Below are 23,174 nucleotides of genomic sequence, written 5' to 3'. Positions count from 1 at the left end.
CTCCTCAAAGCCGGAGCCCTTATTTACGGTTTCCAGAGTTTACTTACGCCCGGTACGGCAAACGCCAAGTGCATGTGCGGTATAATATGTGTAAGGAAAAAGAAAAATATCATTACCGTACGGTTCTTGATGTGTTTTCGGGTCCGTTGCAGAGGTCGTCAAGCGATTTTTTTAGGTTTTTTAATTTTACTAAGGTGCATAATTATTGAAATTAGTCAAATTTATTTTAAACAATATGATTGTTTAATGGTTCCACTTCGTGTAAATTATAATAATTTTTTATTGATGTTTGATTCTCAAAACAGAAACGAAAGGAATGCATTTTAGTGTTTTTTTTTCATAATTTATTTATTTTTCATATATTTGTACAACCAATTTGCACATCCATGGCTATGCATTTCGTACCTAATGACGATAGTTGTCCTACGCCTAATAGTGTAAGCTTCCGTCGGCAAAATGTACAAAGATTATAGTGCAATATCAACCAGACCCTTTTAGGTTCTGACGGAGTTCTTTAGTGGAAATTAGAAAGAGCAATAGAAAGCTTTCAGGCTAATGAACGAAGCATATTACTTCGCAACGCAGACGGTAGAATGGAAACGTTGCCATATGGCTTACGGGTGGGTGTGGCTCATCAAACCACACGGTGTGTAACTTATTCGATGTTTCTCTCTGTAACACGTGGTGTAGGATAAGAGAAGGCCTATGCTTTATGGTTAAACGTCGATGTGTAACGTTTATGTTTAGACGTGAAATTTTACCTAGTAACTGCATAAAAGGAACACTTACTTATAAATGATAGGTTGGCCTATATAAATGTCGTCGAAAAATAGGGCCTTAAGATATAGGATAGAGTCTAAAGATTTTGTTAATTATAAATGTGTAATAGCTTGAATTCGATCGTGTCATTTTGCAACATGATCATTTCTTCACATTTTTCCATTTACTAGTTCATTTCCGTCATATGCAACCTCGACTTTCAACAGCAAAAGCCGGCAATGCAGTCGGCCCTTCATTTGTATAATAACATGCATCCACCGTGCGGAAAAGCGGAAACCACACGCGCTGTTCGTCGGCATGGTGGGCTTTGAAAGTTTTAGCGAAACAAACAAACACAAAAGCGTCCCAGCGTCCAACGTTTCCGCAATAAACATTTGCCGGTTTCCGAAACATCTTTCCCAAAACAGCGCCCTCACGTGCGGTTTTTTTCCCGTGCTCCCATTCGAACGATGTTTATCGATGGAAACTGACACCGATTTGTGGCTGTGATGAAAATATGCCATCGAAAAGGCAAAACATACACTCTGTACGCTGTGGCCGTACATATATATGCTGGTGGCGATCAATAATAGCCAACGTGGCGTCATAGAGCCATCCACAGTTGGACAACGAAGCGGTTTCCAGCGCGTAAAGAAACTACCAAGCTTCAAACGATGAAGGTTATGGAGCGCATGTGCTCGCACCCTTATCACCGAGAAACTTGTCTTATCAACGTGATATCGATTTACGAAACTTAGCGTACGTTCAGGTTGACTCACTTGAGGTGTACACTTGACCCTTTTTTTTTCTCCGGGCGCGAATCGGTCAGAATGTGGATTTGATAAACGCATTTTCGGCAACTGATATGGATTATTTGATTAATAATACTACGGTTCTGCCTCACGCCCAGGGTCAACAGGTTGGTCAGTGTTTCGGCCCCTCCATTGAGTACCAACAGCTGTCTATGCCACTGCGGCCTAGTTGAAGTCTAGTTCCTTTTGAAAGTCAAACTGGTCTCGTGGTGGGAACGAGGGAAACGATTTATATCAATTCGAACACAATTCAGCTGGAGCAAATTAGCTAATGCGGAAAAGATTTACCAATGCCTTGCAAAAGCCGTGTAAAACGAACCGCTGGGAAAGTGCCATGCCAAACCGATTCAAACCCACGATTGGTTCGTGCTTGATGGAAAAGTAATGCTGAGAAAAACCTTAATTTCGGAACCGCGCTCCCTTCACGTTGGATTGCCATTGCCATTTTCATGCGATCTGCTGAGGGAAAGGTCTTCCTTGCCCGATCGTTTGTCTTAATTATGGTGGTGTGTGTGTGTGTTTTGTTTTGTTTTTCATTCAAGTCTCACAGCGACCAGTAATTTAACGAAGTTAATTAGCTGCCCCCAAGTGGCTTTGACAATTGCTAATTCAACTTGAAGCGCGAAACAAACGCAACCAAAACCAACGCAACAAACCAGTCCTGATCCACCAGATGCACCCTTCGCTCGTCGGCCTATTAACCTCGGTCAATGGGTGGGATCAATTAAATTAAAGCTACCATCTTCGAGGAAGCTACCCTTCCGTTCTCCCAATTTCTCGGTCACTTTCCCAACCAACCGCTTGCGATCGCGACACGATGTCATGACCTAATTTATAAATCGTCATCACCGACGCGACGATCAGGGCCCGGGTAGGGTTGACTCAGCGACGGCTCTAATTTCATTTCATGCTAACCTGCTTTACCCAACCCCTAACTATCCATAAAACCCCAATTACGGGCCCCACGAGGGCGACAACATATGATCGTCGACTCGAACACCAGCTCACAAATCAGTAGGCGAACATTACTCATCCGTTGCTATCGTTTCTTCGCTACAGTGCCTTTGTGACCGTTTTTCACGTGTGAGACAACAGTGAGCTGAGAACCGAATCCGTTTGCCCGTTGAACGAGACTCCACGCTCGACGTACTGGTTTATTGATCCGTCTGATTGAAGCTTCCGAACCGTCGAGACGACGTCACGTGTCTAGCCAGTGTCATCAACATCCTGCCTATTGCAAAGGAGCCCCCAAACGAGGGTGAGAGCGACAAGCGAGACCGCGCGAGTGAGACACACGTACGAGGGAGTACAAAAAAGGGCCAGCTCGAGGGCACCGTCGATGAGTCCGATGTGCAACGTCGCCGTCCTCGGTGTGCCACACGGTTCCCGTCATCCAGCATGACGCAGTTCTCACGGAATGCACCTCCGGCCGGTTGTTTGCTGGTCGGTGGTGCGATAGTGCTTTTTGCGTGTGCCATCCTGCCGGGAGCTGGACAGTTCTATACGACACGCGATCCACGGTGGTACTCGCGGGAGGGTGATTTTAACTACAAGATTCCCAATCCGGGTGATCCAGACTACCGGTAAGTGGCAGTGGGGTTGAAGTTTGTGAACGTAATAGTGAAACGAATGGGAGCGAGACACGGCGCATAGTCACGTACAGCATCAGGAAGAATATGTGGAAAATCACTCAACCGTACGATGAGAAATGTGCAGAACCGGGAACGAAACCTCGTGTAGCTCAAATGAGTCAAAGGTGCTAAATATCACCGTGTTCTGAGTCAGTAGATCTGTGGTACTGTAATCTGTGAACTGTAAAAAGATTATAGTGTAGAAAATGTTTCGATTATTAAGAATGTCTTTTAAATTTTTTAAATACGAACTATAAATGTTCAGTGTCGTGTTAGTGCTCTTGACGTTTGCCCTTAAAAATGTAGTGCATTCGAAGAAAATTTTTGAACCAAACAAGTGATTGAGATCCTTTTCTTCCCTTGCAGAACATACACCTACAATAACCGCCGGTACGGGTACTACCAGCCAAATGGTTACGGGCAACAGTATCCGGGTCAAAGCCTCCCAGGCCAATACCCAACCAACACCGGGCTCGGTGACGATCGCTTCAAGTACGACCCGGTAAGATTGTTTCCAACGATTTCAAACGATAATACCTCCAACCCAATCTCAAGCCTTTAAACCGATCCAAATGCCATTGGCTGGGAGATGAAAATTGCCCAATCCAAACACCCGCACTTTAATGGCATCCATATGTGGTTTCACGCGTGAAATGAAACCACGGCTTATCATACCATCGCGGACGCGGTTTCACTTTCATTAAGCTCGAAGAAGCACCGTTTCGCACAACGCTTAGGTAATTCAACACCAACCTAACGCATGCTGACCCACATTGGGATGGCTACCGATCAGTGCAATGTTGCGGTAGCGCTTTTGATTTGTGCAGTGCGTAAAAAAAATGTGCCAAGCATAACCCACCCCAGCCGTATGAAAGGGAAAGCATTCACGCGCCCTGTGAGACGAAGGAAACGGATGTATGCACCCTCGCGCTACAGCTTGCGGTGCATAACGCATTATCCGCGCGGCAAGAACTGCAACGGTTTGAAGGTTTTCGCTTTCGAGCGCACCGACAGTTGCCGCCTTAGAAACATCAGCACCGCAGTGGCCTTGTTCCCGCTTTATAAATGAGCCTCGTTGTGGTGGAACTGGCGGCTGGTAATGACGGTAATTATCAGCACACGGCCGATCTTGTTGAGCGTCTCCGGCGTCGTCGGCGTTCTGTATCTGCTAACGATTATGCGCATTTCGAAAGCGAAACCACGTGCTTGGGCGTTTTGTTTCTCATCCGTTAGCACACACCCTTTTTTTTCGATCAAACGATGATGATCTTGTTAAAGAGTACTTGTGGTAACATTCCCAGTGCGTTTTTGACGCATTAATCCATCATGAAGCTCATCAAAAAGTCATTACAACCCCCTTTTCGCAGCATGTTAATTTGTACTCATGTTCTTCCTACCACCAACAGGCGAATCCAACCCTTGCTCAAACACCATTCCCGGGTGTGCTCGGAGGCTGGCGTGAAGATCTGCAGGGTAAACTACGCCGTGATTCGATGCAGCTCGATCGTGACGTATTCGTGACGACAAACTACGGCCAGGTGCAGGGTTTCATGGTGTACCTGTACGACAACCCGGACCCGAAGAACCTCTACCGGCCGTGGCACAGCAACGTCGATCGCATCATGGGTAAATGTTCGACGTTTTTAGGCATCCCATACGCACTTCCACCCACCCACGAAGGTCGTTTTAAACCACCCCGACAACATCGCGGATGGCAGCTTGTTCAAGCCGTCGATTATGGTCCAGCGTGTCCACAACCGGTACAGTACACCGGTGCCACCAAGGGCATCCGTGATATGGATGAGGACTGTCTGTATCTCAACATCTTCTCACCCAATGTAAGTCCACCCTCCCCATCGATGAGGGGTTTTGAAGCGATCGAACGAGATTATTCTTGAGACGTTTTTCCATGCACTTTCAGACGCAAGCGGGCGTGGCTCAACGTTACCCCGTGATGGTGTACATTCATGGTGGTGAGTTTGTGCGTGGTGCATCGAACAACTTCCCGGGGCACACGTTGGCGGCGTTCTACGATGTCGTCGTCGTCACCTTTAACTACCGGCTTGGGGCGCTCGGATTCCTCTCGACGGGTGATGAAAACTCGCCCGGTAATTATGGTATCCTCGATCAGATCATGGCCGTACGGTGGGTGTATGAAAACATCGAGTCGTTCAATGGTGATCGTAACTCGATCACGCTGTTTGGACCGGGTGCAGGTGGTGCTTCCGCTGGTCTGCTGATGGTGGCTCCTCAAACCAAGGACATTGTGACGCGCGTTATTGGACAGTCGGGTTCCGCTTTGGCCGATTGGGCGCTGATCGTGGATAAGTGGCGTGCGCAAAACACGAGCAGGGTGTTCGCACAGAACGTCGGTTGCTCGATCGAGACGTCCTGGAAGATGGTGAATTGCATGCGAATCGGTCGCAGTTCGTACGAGCTGGGAAATGCCGAGTTTCCACCTCATGTGGGTCTGTTCCCGTGGGGTCCGGTGTTGGAGAACAATTTCACTTTCCCGGGTGATAGCTGGTATGAAGGGTGGAACGAGCGCGATTGGCATTTTCTCAGTGAAACGCCGGAAACTCTGATCCGTCGGCGTCATTTCAACCGCGGGCTGCATTATATGAGCGGCGTGACACTCCAGGAGGCGGCATTCGTGATCACGAGCAATAAATCGCTCGCACCGTACTTTGAGATCGATGAGCGATTTTTCGACCAGAAGGTGCGTGAGCTCGTCCTTCGGTACAACTACACGCTTAACCTGAACGGGACGTACGAGGCGATCAAGTACATGTACACCTACTGGCCGGATCCGAAGAACACCACCTTCATCCGGGAGCAGTACATAAATGTAAGCATTCACGTAGAAACTGACGCATGGCACGTGGCACGTTGACATTTTCGATGCATTTCCATCTTTCTAGCTGCTTTCGGATTTCCTCTATCGAGCGCCGACGGACAAGCTGATCAAGCTGTTGGTAGAACAGAATGTGCCCGTGTACAGCTACGTAATGAACACCACCATCGAGGGTCTTAAGCTGGCTGAATGGAACAAGGTTCCTCACGACATCGAGCACTATCTGCTCGCAGGTGCGCCATTTATGGACGTGGAGTTTTTCCCGCGACGTGAACGCTTCGATCGACTCATGTGGACGGACAATGATCGCAATATGAGTCACTTCTTCATGAAGACGTACTCGGATTTCGCGCGCTACGGCAACCCAACACCGACGCAGGTTCTTGGCCTGTACTTTGAGAAAGCGCGCAACGGTGAGCTAAAGTACCTGAATTTGAACACGACGTACAATTCTACGATCCGGATGAACTACCGCCAGACGGAGAGCGCATTCTGGATGGAGGTATGATTGAGCATTGCTCCATGGACGTTTGACATTTAATTGGAACGATGTTTGATGATCATTTCTGTGTTCTTGCAGTATCTACCAACGGTTGTCGGAGTGCTAATTCCGACCTACCCACCAACGACGGAGTTCTGGTGGGAACCGAAGGAACCACTGCAGATAGCGTTCTGGAGTTTAGCGGCCGCTTGTCTCATCCTAATGGTGCTCGTAGTCGTGTGCTGCATTATGTGGCGAAACGCGAAAAGGTACGTGTTTTTTTTTTGAATGCCATAAGGGCGCAACTACCCGCTTGAAAATTAACCGTTGCTCTTTTCGCACCTTTTCCAGAGAGTCCGATCGGTTGTACGACGAAGCCGTCTTTGGCATGGACAATCCCGAATCCGAACGTGACACGGTGATGGAAAACAACATCCTGCAGGCGCAACCACTGCGTGGCCAACCGGGCAACATCTACGAGTATCGCGATTCACCATCCAAGTACAGCAAGATGCCACCTGATGCGAGCTCGGTCCGGTCTCCTAGCAGTCTCGGTATGACGCAGGTGACGGGCAAGAGTGGGCTTACCGGAAGCCAGAGCTCATTACGCAGTGCCATCTCGATGAAGGAAGCGACTTCGATTTCACCGCCACCCTCGAAGGAATCTAACTTCGATCGTAACATCAAGTACGCGGGTCAAGAAGTGCAAGAGCGTAACGGAAAGTTTCCTCGATCGGATTCGAAGAACTTGCTGGCAACGAACGGGTCAGAGCTGGCACGATCGCAACGTGATCTTGGTGGTGCTACTTCACCGATGAGCGAAACGTCCATCACGGCCGGTAGTGTGCTGGGTCGGTCTCAGCAACCTACACCGGTTCCGTCGAGTCGTGGCGGAACGAAAAGCAACAACGCTAGCCGGACGAACCTCATCGAGGGCATCCCTCAAACGGCGGTGTAGTAAGCGCTTTAGGTTTAGTAATTTTTTTGTTTGTTTAATTTTACTTCTTTAGTTTCCGTTTTAACAATACGTCCCGAAGCAACACACGCACGTGTGCATTGCAAAGGAAGTTAATATCGTACCACAAAGTCCATCACATGATAGCAAGTAGCAAAGCAAAGCCGGCCAACGTTGGTGAGCTTTTATTGAACAAAAAAAAATGTACCATTGGCGGCTACCTATGTTGGCAACGAATAGGCAACGAGCCCATATAAACAACGTTCGGCAATCGTACTAGTAGCCGTAAGCTAGCGAGAATCAACTAGGCGTTAAGTTTCGAGCATGGCAGGGAACATTAAATCTACAATAGATTGTCCCATCCTCCCAGCGTCAAACGAACCGACCGGCACAAAGTGCCTTAGAAACAAAAATAGTGTGTAGTCCTTTTTAGTAGCCTTAGCTTGTGTTCGCCACTGCAATGGGTCTACCCAGCCTACTTCGGTACGGGCAGGTAGTAGTACCCTGCAGAAGCAGTAATAACGTGTTTTTTTTAGCATCTAAACCATTGGTCAAGGACGTACAAAAAACTAGTTGTTCATGCCCGGAGTGAATCCGTAGATCAGTGGTTAGAATAATTTAAGCTTACTTTACGGAGTATGTTCTAAGTTTTACCGTTCTGCGTGTTTTCATCTGTAAATAGTGATGCATCGTGTTATCGTGTCAGTGTATCCGTCCAATTTGTGTGTTAGTTTCACCACCGTGACAAGTGTCCTTGCATTCATCGTTTATGTGTAGTGCCTGTCCTGTGCGTGTTAATGCTAAGTGTTAGCTGTACGTATTTAGTGTCGTTTAGGTTAGTTTCTTGTGCAAGCGTTGCATTACGTGACAACGTTATCGCTGCTTTCTTATGCTCGTTTTTTCCATCTCCCTGATCGACCCTGATCCCTGGCAGATTGTTGTAGTAGCATTTATCAGTACTTGAATTTGGGCCAAACTGTGCAAATATTACCGTATTTCGGGAAGCCGGTTTGCGAACAGCATTGGGATGCGCACGTGTGCTTGCCGCGCAGTGTCAACCCTGCGTGTTCGCATCCGTTTAATTTCCCTCTATTTACAACCTTATTAAGATTAGTTCTATTTGTCTGTAATGTGCTTTACTTAACATTCTACACTGTTTTGTTTTATGATTTCCTGTTTATTATTTTTAATGAATACCACAACCGTTTCGTTTGTGGCTTTGTCTATGTCGCTTTCTTATATATGAAACAGGAAGATAAGTTTAAAATGTGGTTACTCGTATCATTGCGGATGTATGTGTATATATAGCCTCATTTCGCTTCAAGCTTACCATTTAAGTATTACGTGATTGACACAAAGTAGATAGCATCGAGAGCGCGAGCTTCGTGTAGTTTTCTTACACGTGAGAAATCCTTTTTTTAGCATCTTGTGTAGGTTTTGTAGGTAGGGTTAGGATGGAAAGAAAAAAAGACACAAAATAAATTTTATTTTTAACTCATAATGAGAAAACAGGACTTGTTTTATTGTACCATGATGTATTGAAACACATCCAAAATCATTTGACAATCAGGAGCTCTCAAACTGCGGCCCATGAACATACATGTACCCAAATGCAATTGATTTTTGAAATATAATGTTTCTAAATGTGATTCGAATCATGCAGGACGACTCGGTCAAACTTCGGCCATTTGTAGTCCTCGCCTAAAAGCCCGCGGGCGTTTGAGGTTCTTCCTGCAACAGACCATAACCGCTAGACGATAGTCTAGCCATAGATAGTCGCGTCAGATAAGTAATTTAACTTATTTATATTTTCTTTTTTCTATAATTTGAAAACGCCTAGTTTCAAAAATTTGAAAGTAACAAATTTAAAATTCTTAGATTTGCAGGAACGGCACACAAAAGCAGCTGTTTCAAAGCTTCTAAAGCTTGACTACTTTCACTACTTGCATTCAAAGTTGCTTACAACTGATACATGGTTTGGTTTTCCCCGAACAATTTAATGCTGCCAACGTTTCTCCCGTTCTGTAGTGAAAGAATTCTAGCATCTTATGAAATCTTTATAGCATTTTTCTCCATAGAACTGATTGGTTCTCAACCCTACAATAGCAATAAGTTAAGGAAAGGTAATTCCAAACTTTAACTACGTACGTTCGGCTTAAATTTTTCATCTTTATTTAACTTTCACATAACGATTACTACATCAGTTCATAACATATACTATATTATGTTGTATATCTTTCGATTATCGAAAAACGATCAATATATAGAATCGATGCTTGTGCTTAATTCGTCCTAAGAGATTGAATATGCACTACTGCCCACATTTGCACACGCACAATTTAAAGATACCATAAAGCGCATACCACACCACATTATATTTATACACCATACATTGCCGAACATTTCCTGAAATCAAGACGTAGAAAGTGGCATATTTTCATGTTCGGATTTACTATTAAGCGTATTGTTGCCACGATCCACGAAATAACTCATTCGACAATGTTGTTTGCGGTCAAATAATATCGAAATGCCGAAAACAGGAAGTACTTCTTCTTCTTTACTGGCCCGCTCACAATTGAGCAAGTCGTAATGACATGGCCTGGTCACCAATAGTTTTCCAGGTAGCTCGGCCCATGGCTGCAGTTCTTCATCCCCGGTCGCATCCGATAAAACAGGAAGTACGTTAAATACTATTCAAATTGGATCAAAAAACGATAAATAGCATTTACGTTCAGTATAAGGGTATTAACATTTTCAGCAAACAAATTCTGGCTACGTATATATCACAATGATACTAAATTATGCTAATATTGAAAGTCAGTTTTTCTTAATTTTCTATAAATGCTCATTAGGATTTATAAGTCACATCTAACAACGTAGAAAACAGATCGGTCTCGCTCGAACGAAACCCCAGCTATGATTCCCACAGCTTCTGTTATCCCCGGTATTCTATGTGATCTGTTGTTAAATACATTTAAATTATTCAATATTGCATAAACGTACTATACAAATGCTACTTTCGTCCTTGATTTCTACAAGCGCTTATTCATGGACATTTAATCCCATCAATACACTTAGAAATCAGTGGTAGTAAAACAATAGAAAAATCATAATGTAAAGTTGCATGTAATATGATGTAAAGGAAGGCTAAATTTAAAAAGAGGGGATTTATAGATTATCGTTAAAAAAAAGAATTACTTGAACGTTTTCAATTTTTTTAACTTCTAAAACTGCGAAATGATTTCTCAGTCATTTTTTGAAATCGAGCAAGGCAACGCTCCTTAAAATTAGTGATTTATCATTTATCTCTATTGCTGGAGCATTTGCTACAGGTATGCATTGCTAGCATCTGTGTGTGATTAATTTTCGAAACAACAAATGTTACATTCTATATGATTGACAGTAAACTTGTGGTAGCCAGTTTGCATTGAGCGATGCATGCATTATTTCACGGCGGAAAATTCCAAACATGGTAATGCGTTGATATTGGATGATAGTGATGAAGAAGGTACAGCTAATTATCACATTTTTGTTATATATTGAACCTATGTTTACTTAGAGCAGATAATGTTCATTCATTTACGTTTTCGAGACAAATTGATACGCGTTCTACATTTGCAGAAGGTAAAACTATATCTAACCTTTCAGCAGCTCCTGTTGAAGTAAATGTTTTATATCATGTACGGGTTTGGTTGTCCAGGATGTCCAACACTCGAAAGGAATACATTGCATTGTGGAATATGTATTGTGTTTGTGTTTCTGTTTCAATCCAGCAGTGAGTGCAACTCGATTGTTTAAGAATGACATGCTATGAATTGCCTTTGAGAATATTAGAGTTTTATTGGGACAGAATTGGTATGTTAAAAATTGGAAAGGATACTGTTCCTGCAAGGATAATATTAGTAATTAGCAATGCCATGAAGATGGCGAATATTTATCGTGTTTTAGCATGTACATTTGAAATTGTTGCCTTGTTTGTAACGCAAGCACTGCTCGTGTTGAGGGTCGATGCTGTAACTATCATTGTCAATAACTCAAACTACAATTCTTGAAACATGGAAAAATATATCGCGCTCATTGTCTCGATAACAAACAAAAAAACTCCTAACAAGCCTATAATTGTTAATTATTTTATATTATGAGTGTGTTCAGTGCATTACATGAGTGAAACGTGAAAGAAAACCCTAGTAGCTTTAGCAATGCAATCTTAACTACTACCCCATACTACGGTAGGGTGTTCATTATTGACATCTAGGAAAGCTCTGCAGTGATTGATTCTGAGGCTAATGATGAAACGGTAGTGATAACACCTCCTACTGCTTCCAACGATTTTCGGTTTGATGCTGGTGGCGTTAACATGCCACCCTCTGGCTCGATGCCGCCTGGTGCTGGCGAAGCTTCCAGTAGCCCCATACGCATCGACGATTCCATCTCTTCTATTTTTATGCTTACCAAATCCTGTTGTCGCCACAAAGCAACAGATTAAGATATATGGGGAAGGGAGAGAATGCAAACGTAAAATAGGCAACAATCATATTTAGAAAAGCGAACCGGAGTTCGGATGAAATTTCACTTACGAGCATTTCCAGCGAGGTGGTGTGCGTCTGGATGATGTGGGAGTTATCAGCGACTAGGTTAGGACAGACGTGGTTCAATCCGTTGCTGAACTTGAGGGATTCATTCGATTCCAGGAATGTTAGCGGGTAGGTAGCGTTCACTTCGCAGATCACTTGGAAGAACGGTTCCATCCACTTGGCGCAGGGCGCAATATCTTCCCAGTTCAGCCCCGATACACGCGTCGCGGTTTTTCTGTGAAATTCGAAATGACGTAAACCATTAATAAATATGAGAGAGATGTGTCCATATGAATATTGAAATAAAATCAATTTAGATGGTTTGGGAATTATACGTACGCCTAATCCTTAGCAAAGGTAAGCATTTATAAGGGGAAAACGGTAACAATACAATAATCGATCACTAAAGCGATAAATAAATTGCTTTCAACACTCACCGATCGAACGTATGGCTGACGGCGGCAGCCGCAATCACAGAATACTTAAAATTCGTCATTCCCATGTCCAGCGAACAGAGGTCGATCAGCTGGGCCGTGTGTGCGTACTCCATGCCGGAGAATTGCGGATACATGAACGCATCATTAATCTTAGAAGCGGCGGGCTTCTTTCCCAACGCCTGCTGCGGACTTGTCGCATTTTCATCGCTAACCTTCAACCGCTTGTCTTTCTGATTGGAGTACGGTGAGTTGCCGACACTTTCTGTCCGTGAGTGTCGCACCTGACTCATGTTCATGTCTCGGTGGCTAACGTTTGTCTGCATGTACAACCCCAGCCACCCGATAGCCGTTACCGGGTTGACATTCCAATCGAGGTCGCAAAGCACTAGCAGCTCTTCTTGCAAGATATCCTCTGCGGTGCATGCACCGTCGGTGACGTATGCGAATTCTCCTATTTTGGGAGGATATATCTCTTCCACCTGTGAACAAGTGGGCAAGTTAGTATGGAAACAGTCACACTAGTGTCGTCACATGTTCCATATCATGCCATTCACAACAACTTACCTTCGCCGCGATGAACAGCGCAGTGATACCGAGAAGCTGGAGGTGCGTCTTTTTCATCTCCTTCCTACGGCTCAGATACCGATCGACGTAGTCCATCGCAAGGTAGAACGTCTCTCGGTGCAGTTTGTACACTTCGCACACCTCGTTCAGCCAGTCGAGCAGAATCGAGCGCATTCGGGGTTGCAGACCTGCCACGTAGAGAAAGCAAAAAAAAAAAGTGTGTGTCAATGATTTATGACCGAAGGAGGAGTGCACGTCAATGCTTTTCTAGGCAGGTATTTACCCATGCATTAGTGAATTAAAGGATCGCGTGGGAAGGTAGGACAGGTAGTTTCCGACACTTGCAATATAATGAGTCCTTTTTTTTTGTTTGGGATCTTTAACACAACCTACGGAGATTTTCTGAATCCCAGAAGATCACACCGCTCTCGCTTCTTGCGTTACCTACCTGGATGGTTGTCGAACATGCTTGGTTCCCGGTCAAGCCAAGCAAGATCGTCCTTTCGGCACATCATGCTCCACATCTCCTGACGCTTGACCCACGAAAACTCTGGAAGCGGGCAATTTTGCTGTTTGTACGAAGGGGTCAGATAGCAGGAATTTACTTTTTTGGTGCCATCCTCCCGATGCCTCAACAAATTCCTCTTCCCCAGAAATTCGCGGTTTTCTTTGACATCTCCAAGGGTAGCATCCGAGGGTGGACTTAACACGTTCGAGTTGATCATGACAGGGCTGTCGAGGTTGTAGTCGAACTCGATCACTTCCGTGAAGCACTCGGAGGAGCCCTGCGTGTCGGAGGTGAAACCGCAAACGTCGGTTTTGCTGTTGCTGCTGCCCAAGGAGCTTTTTTCCGAGCTCGAAATGCTCGGCATGGACAGGCCAGGCGCGGGTGCGGCTCCCGGCGGCAATTCCACGGACGTCCCCAGGATAGCGGATGAAGATGGCAGGTTAGATGAAGCTGACGTTGGAACGACGGTCGATGGCGGTTTCCGTCGCCGTCGCACATCGCGCCGCTTGGCTGTTGGAACGCCAGTTTCCACTTCCTACACAGGGGAAAAGAAAAATAGAGAGCAAATAAGCAAACAACTCTGGGGCTGGGTGAGATCGTTTCACTCATTTCGAAATGATAAATAGACCTTCCTGGAACGAAGTGCAAACTCCATCACGCACTCAACCACACCAATAAAAAAACCAAACCGAGTGAAAGCAATAAACAATCGATGGCTCACATCTTTTTGATTCCCGTCAATCGAACAAAACGTAAAGGAGAAATGGGAAGGATGCTCTTTAAACATTCCCATTCCATCGGGTACGGTCTCCTTAAAAAGGACGACGACCAAAAGGATAAAGCGATCGCAAAGGATAATAATGCATCGTTAATAACGGCATTCTCAGGCCGTTTGTAACCGTTTTCTGCTTCTTTAACCGGCCGCAGTTAAGGTGGGACGCGAATTCTTCACACGCGGCGCCAAGATGTGCTTCTCCCGTCGTTGCCTTATGGCAATGCTTCATTTACAATTTAAAGGGATTCTAATTCAACTTCGTGGCAGATGTTCGCAGTCGGGAACCGTCTTTGACGTTGTCCTTTAACGAGCATTCAATGGAACGAGGGAAATTACGGCAAAGTGAGCAACACAAGTACAAGCAAAATAAAAAGTATAATGAAGATTCCTTCAGAGAGATGTAAAGATGTAGTATCGATCGAAAGACAGTTGTTGTAAAAAACAAGTTCACAATACACAAATTCGTGCCACTGTTTCTTATACTTCCGTTTGCTTATCCTTTTCGAGTTTTTATCCATCATTTGATTAGCATAAACTATACACAAGCGCAAGTAAGGCGCATGCCTCCAACATCAGCAAGTATCAGCTGTTGTTGTTACAGTACATAAGGGCAATTCCCAAGGACGATTAAAATATGCTTCCAAGGGGTTGCCGTACATAAATGCATATCGCCATCTCGCAAGCCCCCTTACCCATTCCGATACACATCTACACACACACACGCACACGCACTCACTCATTTGGCCGTTACACGCATCGATGCCCAGGCCTGTGTTGGCGCGCACATATGCCACGCGGAGCCTTTTTGGCGCGAATAGGTCGGCTTCAAGCATTCCCTTACTGCTTTTTTCCGGCTGCACGCGCGCACCACCAGAGAACTATGATCGCCACACACATACGCAGGAATAAGGCTCCGGGTTCTCCTCGTTAGATCGCGAGGGTTGCTACAAACCTTGCATAACACAACCGTATTCCTTTTCTTGCCCTCCTCGCTACGCTTACTTGGAGAGCTAATGTTTCCGGTGGGCACCCTTCGCACGCAGCTTGCGCCGCTGCTGTCCTCCAGGACCTTTGCCCATCACATTCGATGCGCTTCGTTTCATCCCTTCGGACGTGGAGCAAATGGACGCACTGTTGGTGGTGCATTTGTACATACACACGCACACAAACACTCACACACGTGCCTTTCGGTTGTTGCTTTTTTTTTCTTCTCTCTCCCTTTCGACGTCTTCTGCCACTATGCGTGCATTTTCGTCCTTTCTCCAAATGCATTCGAGATGACACGGGCCAAACTTGGCTGTGGCGGTCAACCCAGGCCTACTGGATTGAATAAAGTTGCAAAGGGAAAGGAAAAAAAAGGGATCGAAAATGCCAAACATGCTCGAGAAAAAAGGGACGTCTGAGACCGAAGTAATTCTTTGGCTTATATGCCTTGGTGCCGCTGTAGTTCCTCTTGCAGGCCTTGCGGGGTTTCTTATCCCACAGAGAAGCAGACCGGACTCGTTGCCTGTCGCTTTGACGAAAGGCGCATAAGGGCCAGGATGTTTGCTGTGCACAAATTGCCCGGAGAATTCATATTTCAGTTGTGATAAAACAGAAAATAAACAATACTGCTCGCAGCCGCAATGGAAATGGAAAATAGCAGCACAGAACAGCTCGTTAGCTCTACAACCCATTTTATATATATAAAAATAAAGATTAAACAAGCTGGATTGTGAACCATAGCATTCCATGGATTGTGAAGAATGCCACAAAAAGGCAAAGTTAAATAAATTGCAACTATCACACTCTCTGAGACTTCTCGCAGATCATAAAATTCGTTGGGCCAAATGTCACCCAGATCGCTATGCCAGTGAGAAAAAAAAAACTTCACATCAATCGATGCCACATTTTTGGCGCAAAATTGCGCTTTTCAGCGATGTTCCATTCAACCCACTTTTGGCGCCTTTCTTTGAGCGCGAACGCGTTGATCGCAGCTCTGCCCGATGCCAAGGAAGAGATCAGCATAAGAGCGATACGTTGCTGAGCGGTGGTGATCGTAAGAAAAATTCCGACACGGGTTAACACCTTTACCCTATCGCTCGATGGATGGAAGATGGCAAAGAGAAACTCAATCAAAGCCCGCGCGCGTTTATCCGCCATGGATAGAAACATTCCCAGTGGATGATCGGGAATAATCGTACCTACTTCCTTTCGGGTTGCGAGAAGGAGAGTTTTCCCTTCGCCTGTTCATTTGCAAATGGTACTCCTTGCGTTATCATCGTTCATTCATCTTTCGAGAGGCGATTAGCGTGTGTGGAGCATAGCGAATAATGGCCAACGATACGCGGGAACCCGCGGTACATTGATTTGGAAGACGGAGAGCAAAGCAAAGACCGCGAGAGCGGTTCTGGCGCGAATCCGATCACACGCGGATAAATTTCTTGTTTTCTTCTTCCCCAGCTCATTTGATATCCCTCTCCCCGAGATCATTTTGGAGCCCCACACGAAGAAGACATTTCATAAAACAGGATATTTTTTTTTCCTTCGCTCTTTTATCACTTCTAGTGTGTGATCGCGCGCGCGCGCGCGATCGTACACGCGTCAGCCTTGCGAAACAAAAATGTAACACCACCAGGAACACCAGTAAAACTAAGAAAACAGTCTGCTGCAGGAGAATTAAAACCAGAACCCTTGAGCAAACAGCGCGAGCCAAAATTCAACGACCCCTTTACATAACAAATTAATGAAGGAAGGAGAATAATGAGCACACGGTAAAGCAAGCACGACCGTCACCCAATACACGGTTTATGGGGAGGGAAAACAGGGCCCCGAAACATGATTCAGCGGTGGCTTGTGTGACTTTAAAGCGCCAGCGAATGACCGGAAAGTACGAGTCACCTTCAGTTCGCCGGAAGCGTCCACAGACCGACCCTGGCCCGCTTTTCGACGGGATCCACTGGCAAATAAAAACAAAATTCGCTTTTAATGCATCGCGGCGGATGCATGTTTGGGTATGGTACCGCTGGAACGTGTCTCCGCTTGGCTTCACGGTGGCACGACCAAGAAGGTCGAGAACCGGGAACTCCACTCCGGTGAACAGGATCCCTGCAGGCGCCATCAACTGGAAAGAGTGCATGACATTCGAGATTGCTAGGCGCATGTCTCCCCTAGCATCCTGACTGCGCACGCACGTAGAGTGACCATCCGAGCGTTGATAGTTGATGAAATAAATAATAGGACCCAGTATCCGCCTGGCCAATGATATTAAAACGCACCAAATGTACCCACATCAATTTTAGACATTTACAAAAAGCACTGCAAGTCGTACGAAGTAAATTCCAAATTTTCTTCAACAACATGTCATAAAACAATGATGTTATCATTTTTCCATATTACCAGCTAGTTTTAGCTGGTCAGCTGTTTTATTGCTTGAACAAATCAATGCAAATGCTTGTCAGCGAAGGTTGTGATTAGGAAAGTTGGAAAAAAAAATCACGCAAAATGGTGCACGTGAACATGCTGCGATAAACACGCATCGGCACCGAAAATTTATTCAGCGGAATGTCCCTCATTATTACCCACACTGGGACATTCTGTCAGAGCAAGCTTGGCGCCAAAACAGCCGGGAATAGTGCGCGCGCGCGCTCGTGCCTTTGGCTCCCGCTGACTGGGGCGTTTTCGCCAGCCAGTCCCGTCAGATCGCGCACTTGGCGCGCCCAGCTTTTGGCGCTCGTTCTCCCGCTTTCTCTCTCTCTCTAGCGCTCTCTCGCGATCGCAGTTGGCGCCCGATCACTACTGACAGCTGATTTTCCCGCGCGCGCCAAATACCGTACCGACGTGGTGGTCAGCTTTCCTTCGCGCTGTGGCCTTCGTTGTTGTACTTTTCTTTCGGCCATATATGCCCGCTATCTCACAGTTCCGGCCGCAAGTTGCACAAGCTCCGCGCATCACCATACCCATCCCGCCTGAGAGTGTGTTGCTACGGGCGCGGGAAAAGATACGACAAACGGGGCGTACAACCACCAACATGAAGATGATAATCACGACTTGTGAAGTAAGGTTTCTTGCGTACCGGCACCTTTTTTTTTCGACGATGTGCTCCCTCGAAATTAGTACGAGAAGCGGGACGAAACACCACTCACGGCGGATGTTGATGGGAATGGCAAACAACGGACGAGATATAGACCGACCGACCGATCGGGAAGGCACAAACGCTGGCTGGATGATGGTGAAGTGAAACAGGCGTGCCGACAAGTCGCATAGTCAAGAAGATCATGGCAAACATGGCAAGAATTTCAACCTCGCGAGCCCAGGGAAAACTAGTTTCTTCCGCCAGTGTAGCGGTCAGACGTACGTCCAGAATTTGTCGTTTACGGATGCTGACCATATTCCTGCTGTCGGAATGCAAGGCCTACAATGTCTGGTACAAACAAGCATTGGTTGGACCTTCTTTACTTGTTGGTTCTTAACGGAAGGATGTAAAGACGAAGACCACCATCTGCAGAAGCTGCTATGGCAGTAACGAGAACTCAAACATTTAGACCTTGGAAAATCTGCACGAAAGCAGGGTACTTCTTGCAGATCTAACTTGCAATGCCACGGTTTGCTTTTTAAAATTAGAGAGAATTTAATGAATGAAAGCACTGCAACCACGAGCTCATTGGCGGACAAACCCTACAGATGCTGGTACATTCCATCATCCATCGTTAAGCGGGAAAAAGGCTCAATTTAAACTTATTGGACTCACGAAAAGAACATGATTTCTGTTGCCCGAGTGAAATGGTAATCGGTTAAGGGAGGGATAATTGTTTTAACTTTCATTCCCTTTTCCAACAAATTTGACCCCATCCATTAGGCTGGCCATTTCGTGCGGGTGCGACGGCTACATCGCTCGTTCCCATGACCTATCCTGTCGGTGTATCCTAGCTGCAAAAATCGCTGAGCAAACAACTTTGATGCCAATTCAAACCCTCGATTGCCCAATTTACGTGCAATGCACCTGGAGCAGTGTGTAAATATTTTGTTGAGAGTGTATTTAGAAATACCATGTGGTCGCGACCCTTTGCAACATTTCAGCATAGGAGGACATTTCATTGCTCACAAAATGTGGCTCTCCCTAACAAGCAGCTGAGAAATTTTCATAAAATATTAACCCCCTTTCACAATGCCAGTGTCGCAATCATTGCAGCTGATAAGAAATCAATAAGTAGGGAACCATTAATACACTTTATCTGGGAACTGATTCCAGGGGCTAGGGTGAACTCCTTTCAACTAACAAATATACATAGACAAGTATCACATACCACGGTGTAATGAGAACTGGTTTAAAGGCCTCTTTTCAACACTACGACATTAAGGTGTGTTTGAAATAAATTTTTATATTATTCCGCGCATTTCATCCTGCATGGAGCTATAAAACTAATAGCAGACAATCAAACAATTTCACACTCGATCGATCCCTTTCACGGCGGCACTCGATCAATCCCTCGATCGATAATTGCGGCCTAGGATCGAAGCGCCAACATAAAAATAGTATATAATGCAACCCAGTTCTTGCGATCGATTCCAGGAAAAATGTAGATAAGCATCAATCATGATTTTTCATTGCATTGAAATGATCCTTCTGATGGTCGGCTCTTTTCTGTCATTCCCTATGTATCAGGCTTCTTGCACTGCTTCCTTTCCATCGATCCTCCCTGCCACATGTAACCGACTGCGTGAGAGAATACATACACACGCACACGCAAGGACTCTACACTTCTCGAGGGGACGGATTTCTTTCGTACCTTCCACGAGTTAGGGATTTAAAACATGCATTCTCAGCAAACAAGGCGTCCCCCGGCAATGCCGTCCTTTCTTCTTTTCTCCCTTTAAAACCATTTCAAATCTTACGCACCGAAGTCAGGGGTAATATCTTGGGTCAACGTAATACTGGTCGGAAACGGTTTTGGCGGAAGGCAAATGCACAAAACTGGTATTAAATAACCGTACGGTTTTTCACGTTGCAGAGCCTGCCGTGCGTGCAGGATCCTTATTCCCAAGGACCTTTTTGTGCCTGTCCTTCGCTTTTGGGCTATGTTCGCACGGAGAGAACAAGAACAAGGCGAAGTGAAGAAAATGGTGAAAAATAACCCACCAAGGCTTTTAAATTTCGACCGTTACAAAATTGTGCAAAGCACACGCAAGAAGAAAATGGACCAAAATTTCCAGTCGGGTAGGCATATGTTTCAACAACGCGGTTTGGCATCAGATTCAGTTAGGTTTAGTTGAAAAAAGAAGAAAAAAAAAAACAAAACTACGTACTCCAGAACACTCTGCTGATACATTCTTCCGTTTTCGGTTTTGACGCTCAGGATCTGGGTTTGGTTCTACTTGTGATGCTGATGCTTTGCCTGTGCCTGTGTTTGCAGATCTGTGGAAGTAAAAAAACAAAACCAAAATAAAATAAATCATAATATCATAGAATCATACTAAATCATAGAAAAAATAGAACATTAATATATCACGTAAAAACGTTGTTGCATATTGTGCAACGCGTGTTTTACAAAACAAAATTTCACAAAACATATACGCCTCTCGTGACCATTGAAATGTTTCAATGAAACGCACCATGCGCCTCCATCACGACATGTCATCGGCAAAAACACAGCGGCCCCAAAGCCAAAGGCTAGACCCATGAGTCAAGCGACCCAGTCGAGCGGAGACCGTTTGCCGCGCATCGTTTAGCAAAAACCTGTTTTCCAGCGCGACCGTGCGCGGGAAAAATATTTCTGCCCGCTCAGCGCGCGGGACTCCCTGTTTTCCGGCGGGCTCCAACAAAAATCTCGCAGCTTAAACGATCGTTCACCTAGGTTCAGCAGAACATCTGCACCTCTCCACCACGCCTCTCTTGCCACATATTTGACGTTCGGTGCATTTTGACAAGAGCCAAATGAGCGCGCGCGCTCTCCGGTTCCCTATCTGCTGCCATCGCGCGGAAGTTGCGCGTGCGCGCGCGCTCAGATGGTTTGACGTGTGCAAAACCCGCACTTTTGCTCGCTGCTGCTGCTGCTGCTGTTGGTGCTGGTGCTGCTGGCTGGGGAGGTGGCAGTTGCTCAGCAAAAGTTCTACGTTTGTCTGCTTCTCCTTAATTTCGCTCCATTTTCCGCTTGGAGGAGAGATTCATCGTATCGTAGCGAGCGCGCGCGCGTGTGAGTTAACGGCGATGAATTTTTGCCCGCCAGATTTTGGGCGTTGATCTCGTCGAAGTTGACCGTACCGTGTCAGCGTGTCGGTTTTGTGACCCGCACACACCACTGCGGCGGTGTCCTACAGGCGTTTTTTTTTGTTCTTTCCCTTTCGCATTTATGGTTACTGCGATGACGTTAGAACCGGGTGTGGGGAGCGATTTTTTCTACCACCCGTTTTCGTGGCACTTTTCACTGCGCCCAGTGATTTATTGGGGATTGGGGTAACGATGAGCAAATTTAAAGTGACCCAATATTATAAATAAATTTAAAAAATAAAAATTGTAAATAAATCATGCACGGGAGCTAAATGACGATGCACCCGCGATGGGGGTTTGGATCGAGCCGGTTGTAAATAGGCTCAAATAAAATGTAGTTGCATCAACATGCGCTTCTCGTCGCTCTCGTGTATCTCCAGGAATTTTCACACTTCCGTGTGCTCTGAGCGGTTCCAGTGTTCGCAAAAGTGCTATCTAATCTAGTGGTTGCACAGAAACAAACCACGTTTGTCGCCGATATCATGGCAAAAAGGCTGATTTAAAGGGCCTTGCAGCTATCAATTTAAGCCATGCATATTATGTAATAGAAAAAGCTTTGCAATTGGTGCAGTGTGCAGAAATGAAGGAAGAAAACCTTGCGTGACAAAAAAAAATTGATCAACCGTAGCAGCATAAAAACCCCTTTAATAGGCTTTTTAAAGGCATATTTGTGGTGTTTTTGCTGTTGCAGCCAAATACGAATAAAATTCACAACCGTGCCAACAGCACTAACGAATGCGCCGCTCAATAGCAAGACTTTGGCCAACTGAGCCAAAGGCAATTTAAAACCGCGACCAACGACACCGCGCTCTCAGAAACTCGAAAGGAGAGAGAGAGAGAAAATAAAAAGAAAACGCCTGCCGCTCAAAAAGTGTGGTTGTATCAGAAACATGGTGAAGGCGGGTGAGTTGCAATGTTGGCGCTCTGGGGAGTGCGAGAGCGGCGACGCAGGAGGTTTAAATGCCAGGGCGTTCGAGCGTAGTACGTTATTTAAATGGCTCAGAACACAACTACGGGTACATCAAGATCCGCTCCGATAGCGACCGCGCTAGTTAGTCGAGTAGGGCACCGGCAGTAGGGGGTAGAAAATGAAGAGAAAGAGCAATGCGGTAGGAAGCAGAGAGAGAGAGTGTAAAACATCGCTAAAAGAAATGGGGAAGAAAAAGCTCAATCATTATATTAGCCAACAGTCACACGTCGCCCACGGCTGGTGGTCGAGGATCGAAAATCCGCCCACGGTTACATTCGTGCACATGCCAGGGCAATAGGACGCACCTAGGCGCCAGGCTGGAGAAGCAAAAATGCAATCGAACACATAACAATCCATTACAATGTCATCAACACTTATCGCGATTGCTCCTCTGCTAAGATGCGACAAGAATTGTGTGAGTGACCATCGAAAGTACATCAATTTAACACCACACGGTCCACAGTACACGGTCATTAGACGATCCTAATACGCCACGACATCCTCTTCCGGATGGTTCTGATAGAATGATTGAGAAAAAAAAGCACACACACACACACACACACTTACCCATTGCTGTTATCCATTCTGGGCAGAACAGACCCCCCGCG

The 23,174-nt window shown here is 45.6% G+C and overlaps 2 protein-coding genes across 2 annotated transcripts; one reads left to right on the top strand and one right to left on the bottom strand.

Moving 5' to 3' along the window:
- The first annotated feature begins 2,969 nt into the window (after nt 1–2,969).
- On the top strand, nt 2,970–7,495 carry LOC128724005 (liver carboxylesterase 1). Its single transcript, XM_053817771.1, has 7 exons — nt 2,970–3,154; nt 3,569–3,704; nt 4,609–5,040; nt 5,124–6,050; nt 6,124–6,558; nt 6,637–6,806; nt 6,889–7,495. The coding sequence occupies exons 1-7, from the start codon at nt 2,970–2,972 to the stop codon at nt 7,493–7,495; spliced, it is 2,892 nt and encodes a 963-aa protein (XP_053673746.1).
- A 4,248-nt stretch (nt 7,496–11,743) lies between these two features.
- On the bottom strand, nt 11,744–23,150 carry LOC128724004 (G1/S-specific cyclin-E). The gene is made up of 7 exons (XM_053817770.1): nt 23,134–23,150; nt 20,636–20,744; nt 13,516–14,110; nt 13,068–13,255; nt 12,504–12,982; nt 12,070–12,301; nt 11,744–11,950 (listed from the first exon to the last, which is right to left on the bottom strand). The coding sequence occupies exons 1-7, from the start codon at nt 23,148–23,150 to the stop codon at nt 11,744–11,746; spliced, it is 1,827 nt and encodes a 608-aa protein (XP_053673745.1).
- Nucleotides 23,151–23,174: the final 24 nt, after the last annotated feature.

This window comes from Anopheles nili, chromosome 3 (assembly GCF_943737925.1).
Source record: "Anopheles nili chromosome 3, idAnoNiliSN_F5_01, whole genome shotgun sequence".
In the NCBI taxonomy this organism is placed as follows: Eukaryota; Metazoa; Arthropoda; class Insecta; order Diptera; family Culicidae; genus Anopheles; species Anopheles nili.
This window is presented reverse-complemented; position numbering and strand designations above follow the sequence as displayed.

What these genes read in the sequence shown, in the direction of transcription:
- LOC128724005 (XM_053817771.1), top strand. Translation starts at nt 2,970, where the DNA reads ATGACGCAGTTCTCACGGAATGCACCTCCGGCCGGTTGTTTGCTGGTC. An exon ending in TCCGGGAGCAGTACATAAAT is followed by an intron (nt 6,051 to 6,123) that starts GTAAGCATTCAC and finishes CCATCTTTCTAG; the next exon opens with CTGCTTTCGGATTTCCTCTA. An exon ending in ATGTGGCGAAACGCGAAAAG is followed by an intron (nt 6,807 to 6,888) that starts GTACGTGTTTTT and finishes CACCTTTTCCAG; the next exon opens with AGAGTCCGATCGGTTGTACG.
- LOC128724004 (XM_053817770.1), bottom strand. An exon ending in CATGTTCGACAACCATCCAG is followed by an intron (nt 13,256 to 13,515) that starts GTAGGTAACGCA and finishes TCTACGTGGCAG; the next exon opens with GTCTGCAACCCCGAATGCGC. An exon ending in CCACCTCGCTGGAAATGCTC is followed by an intron (nt 11,951 to 12,069) that starts GTAAGTGAAATT and finishes TGGCGACAACAG; the next exon opens with GATTTGGTAAGCATAAAAAT.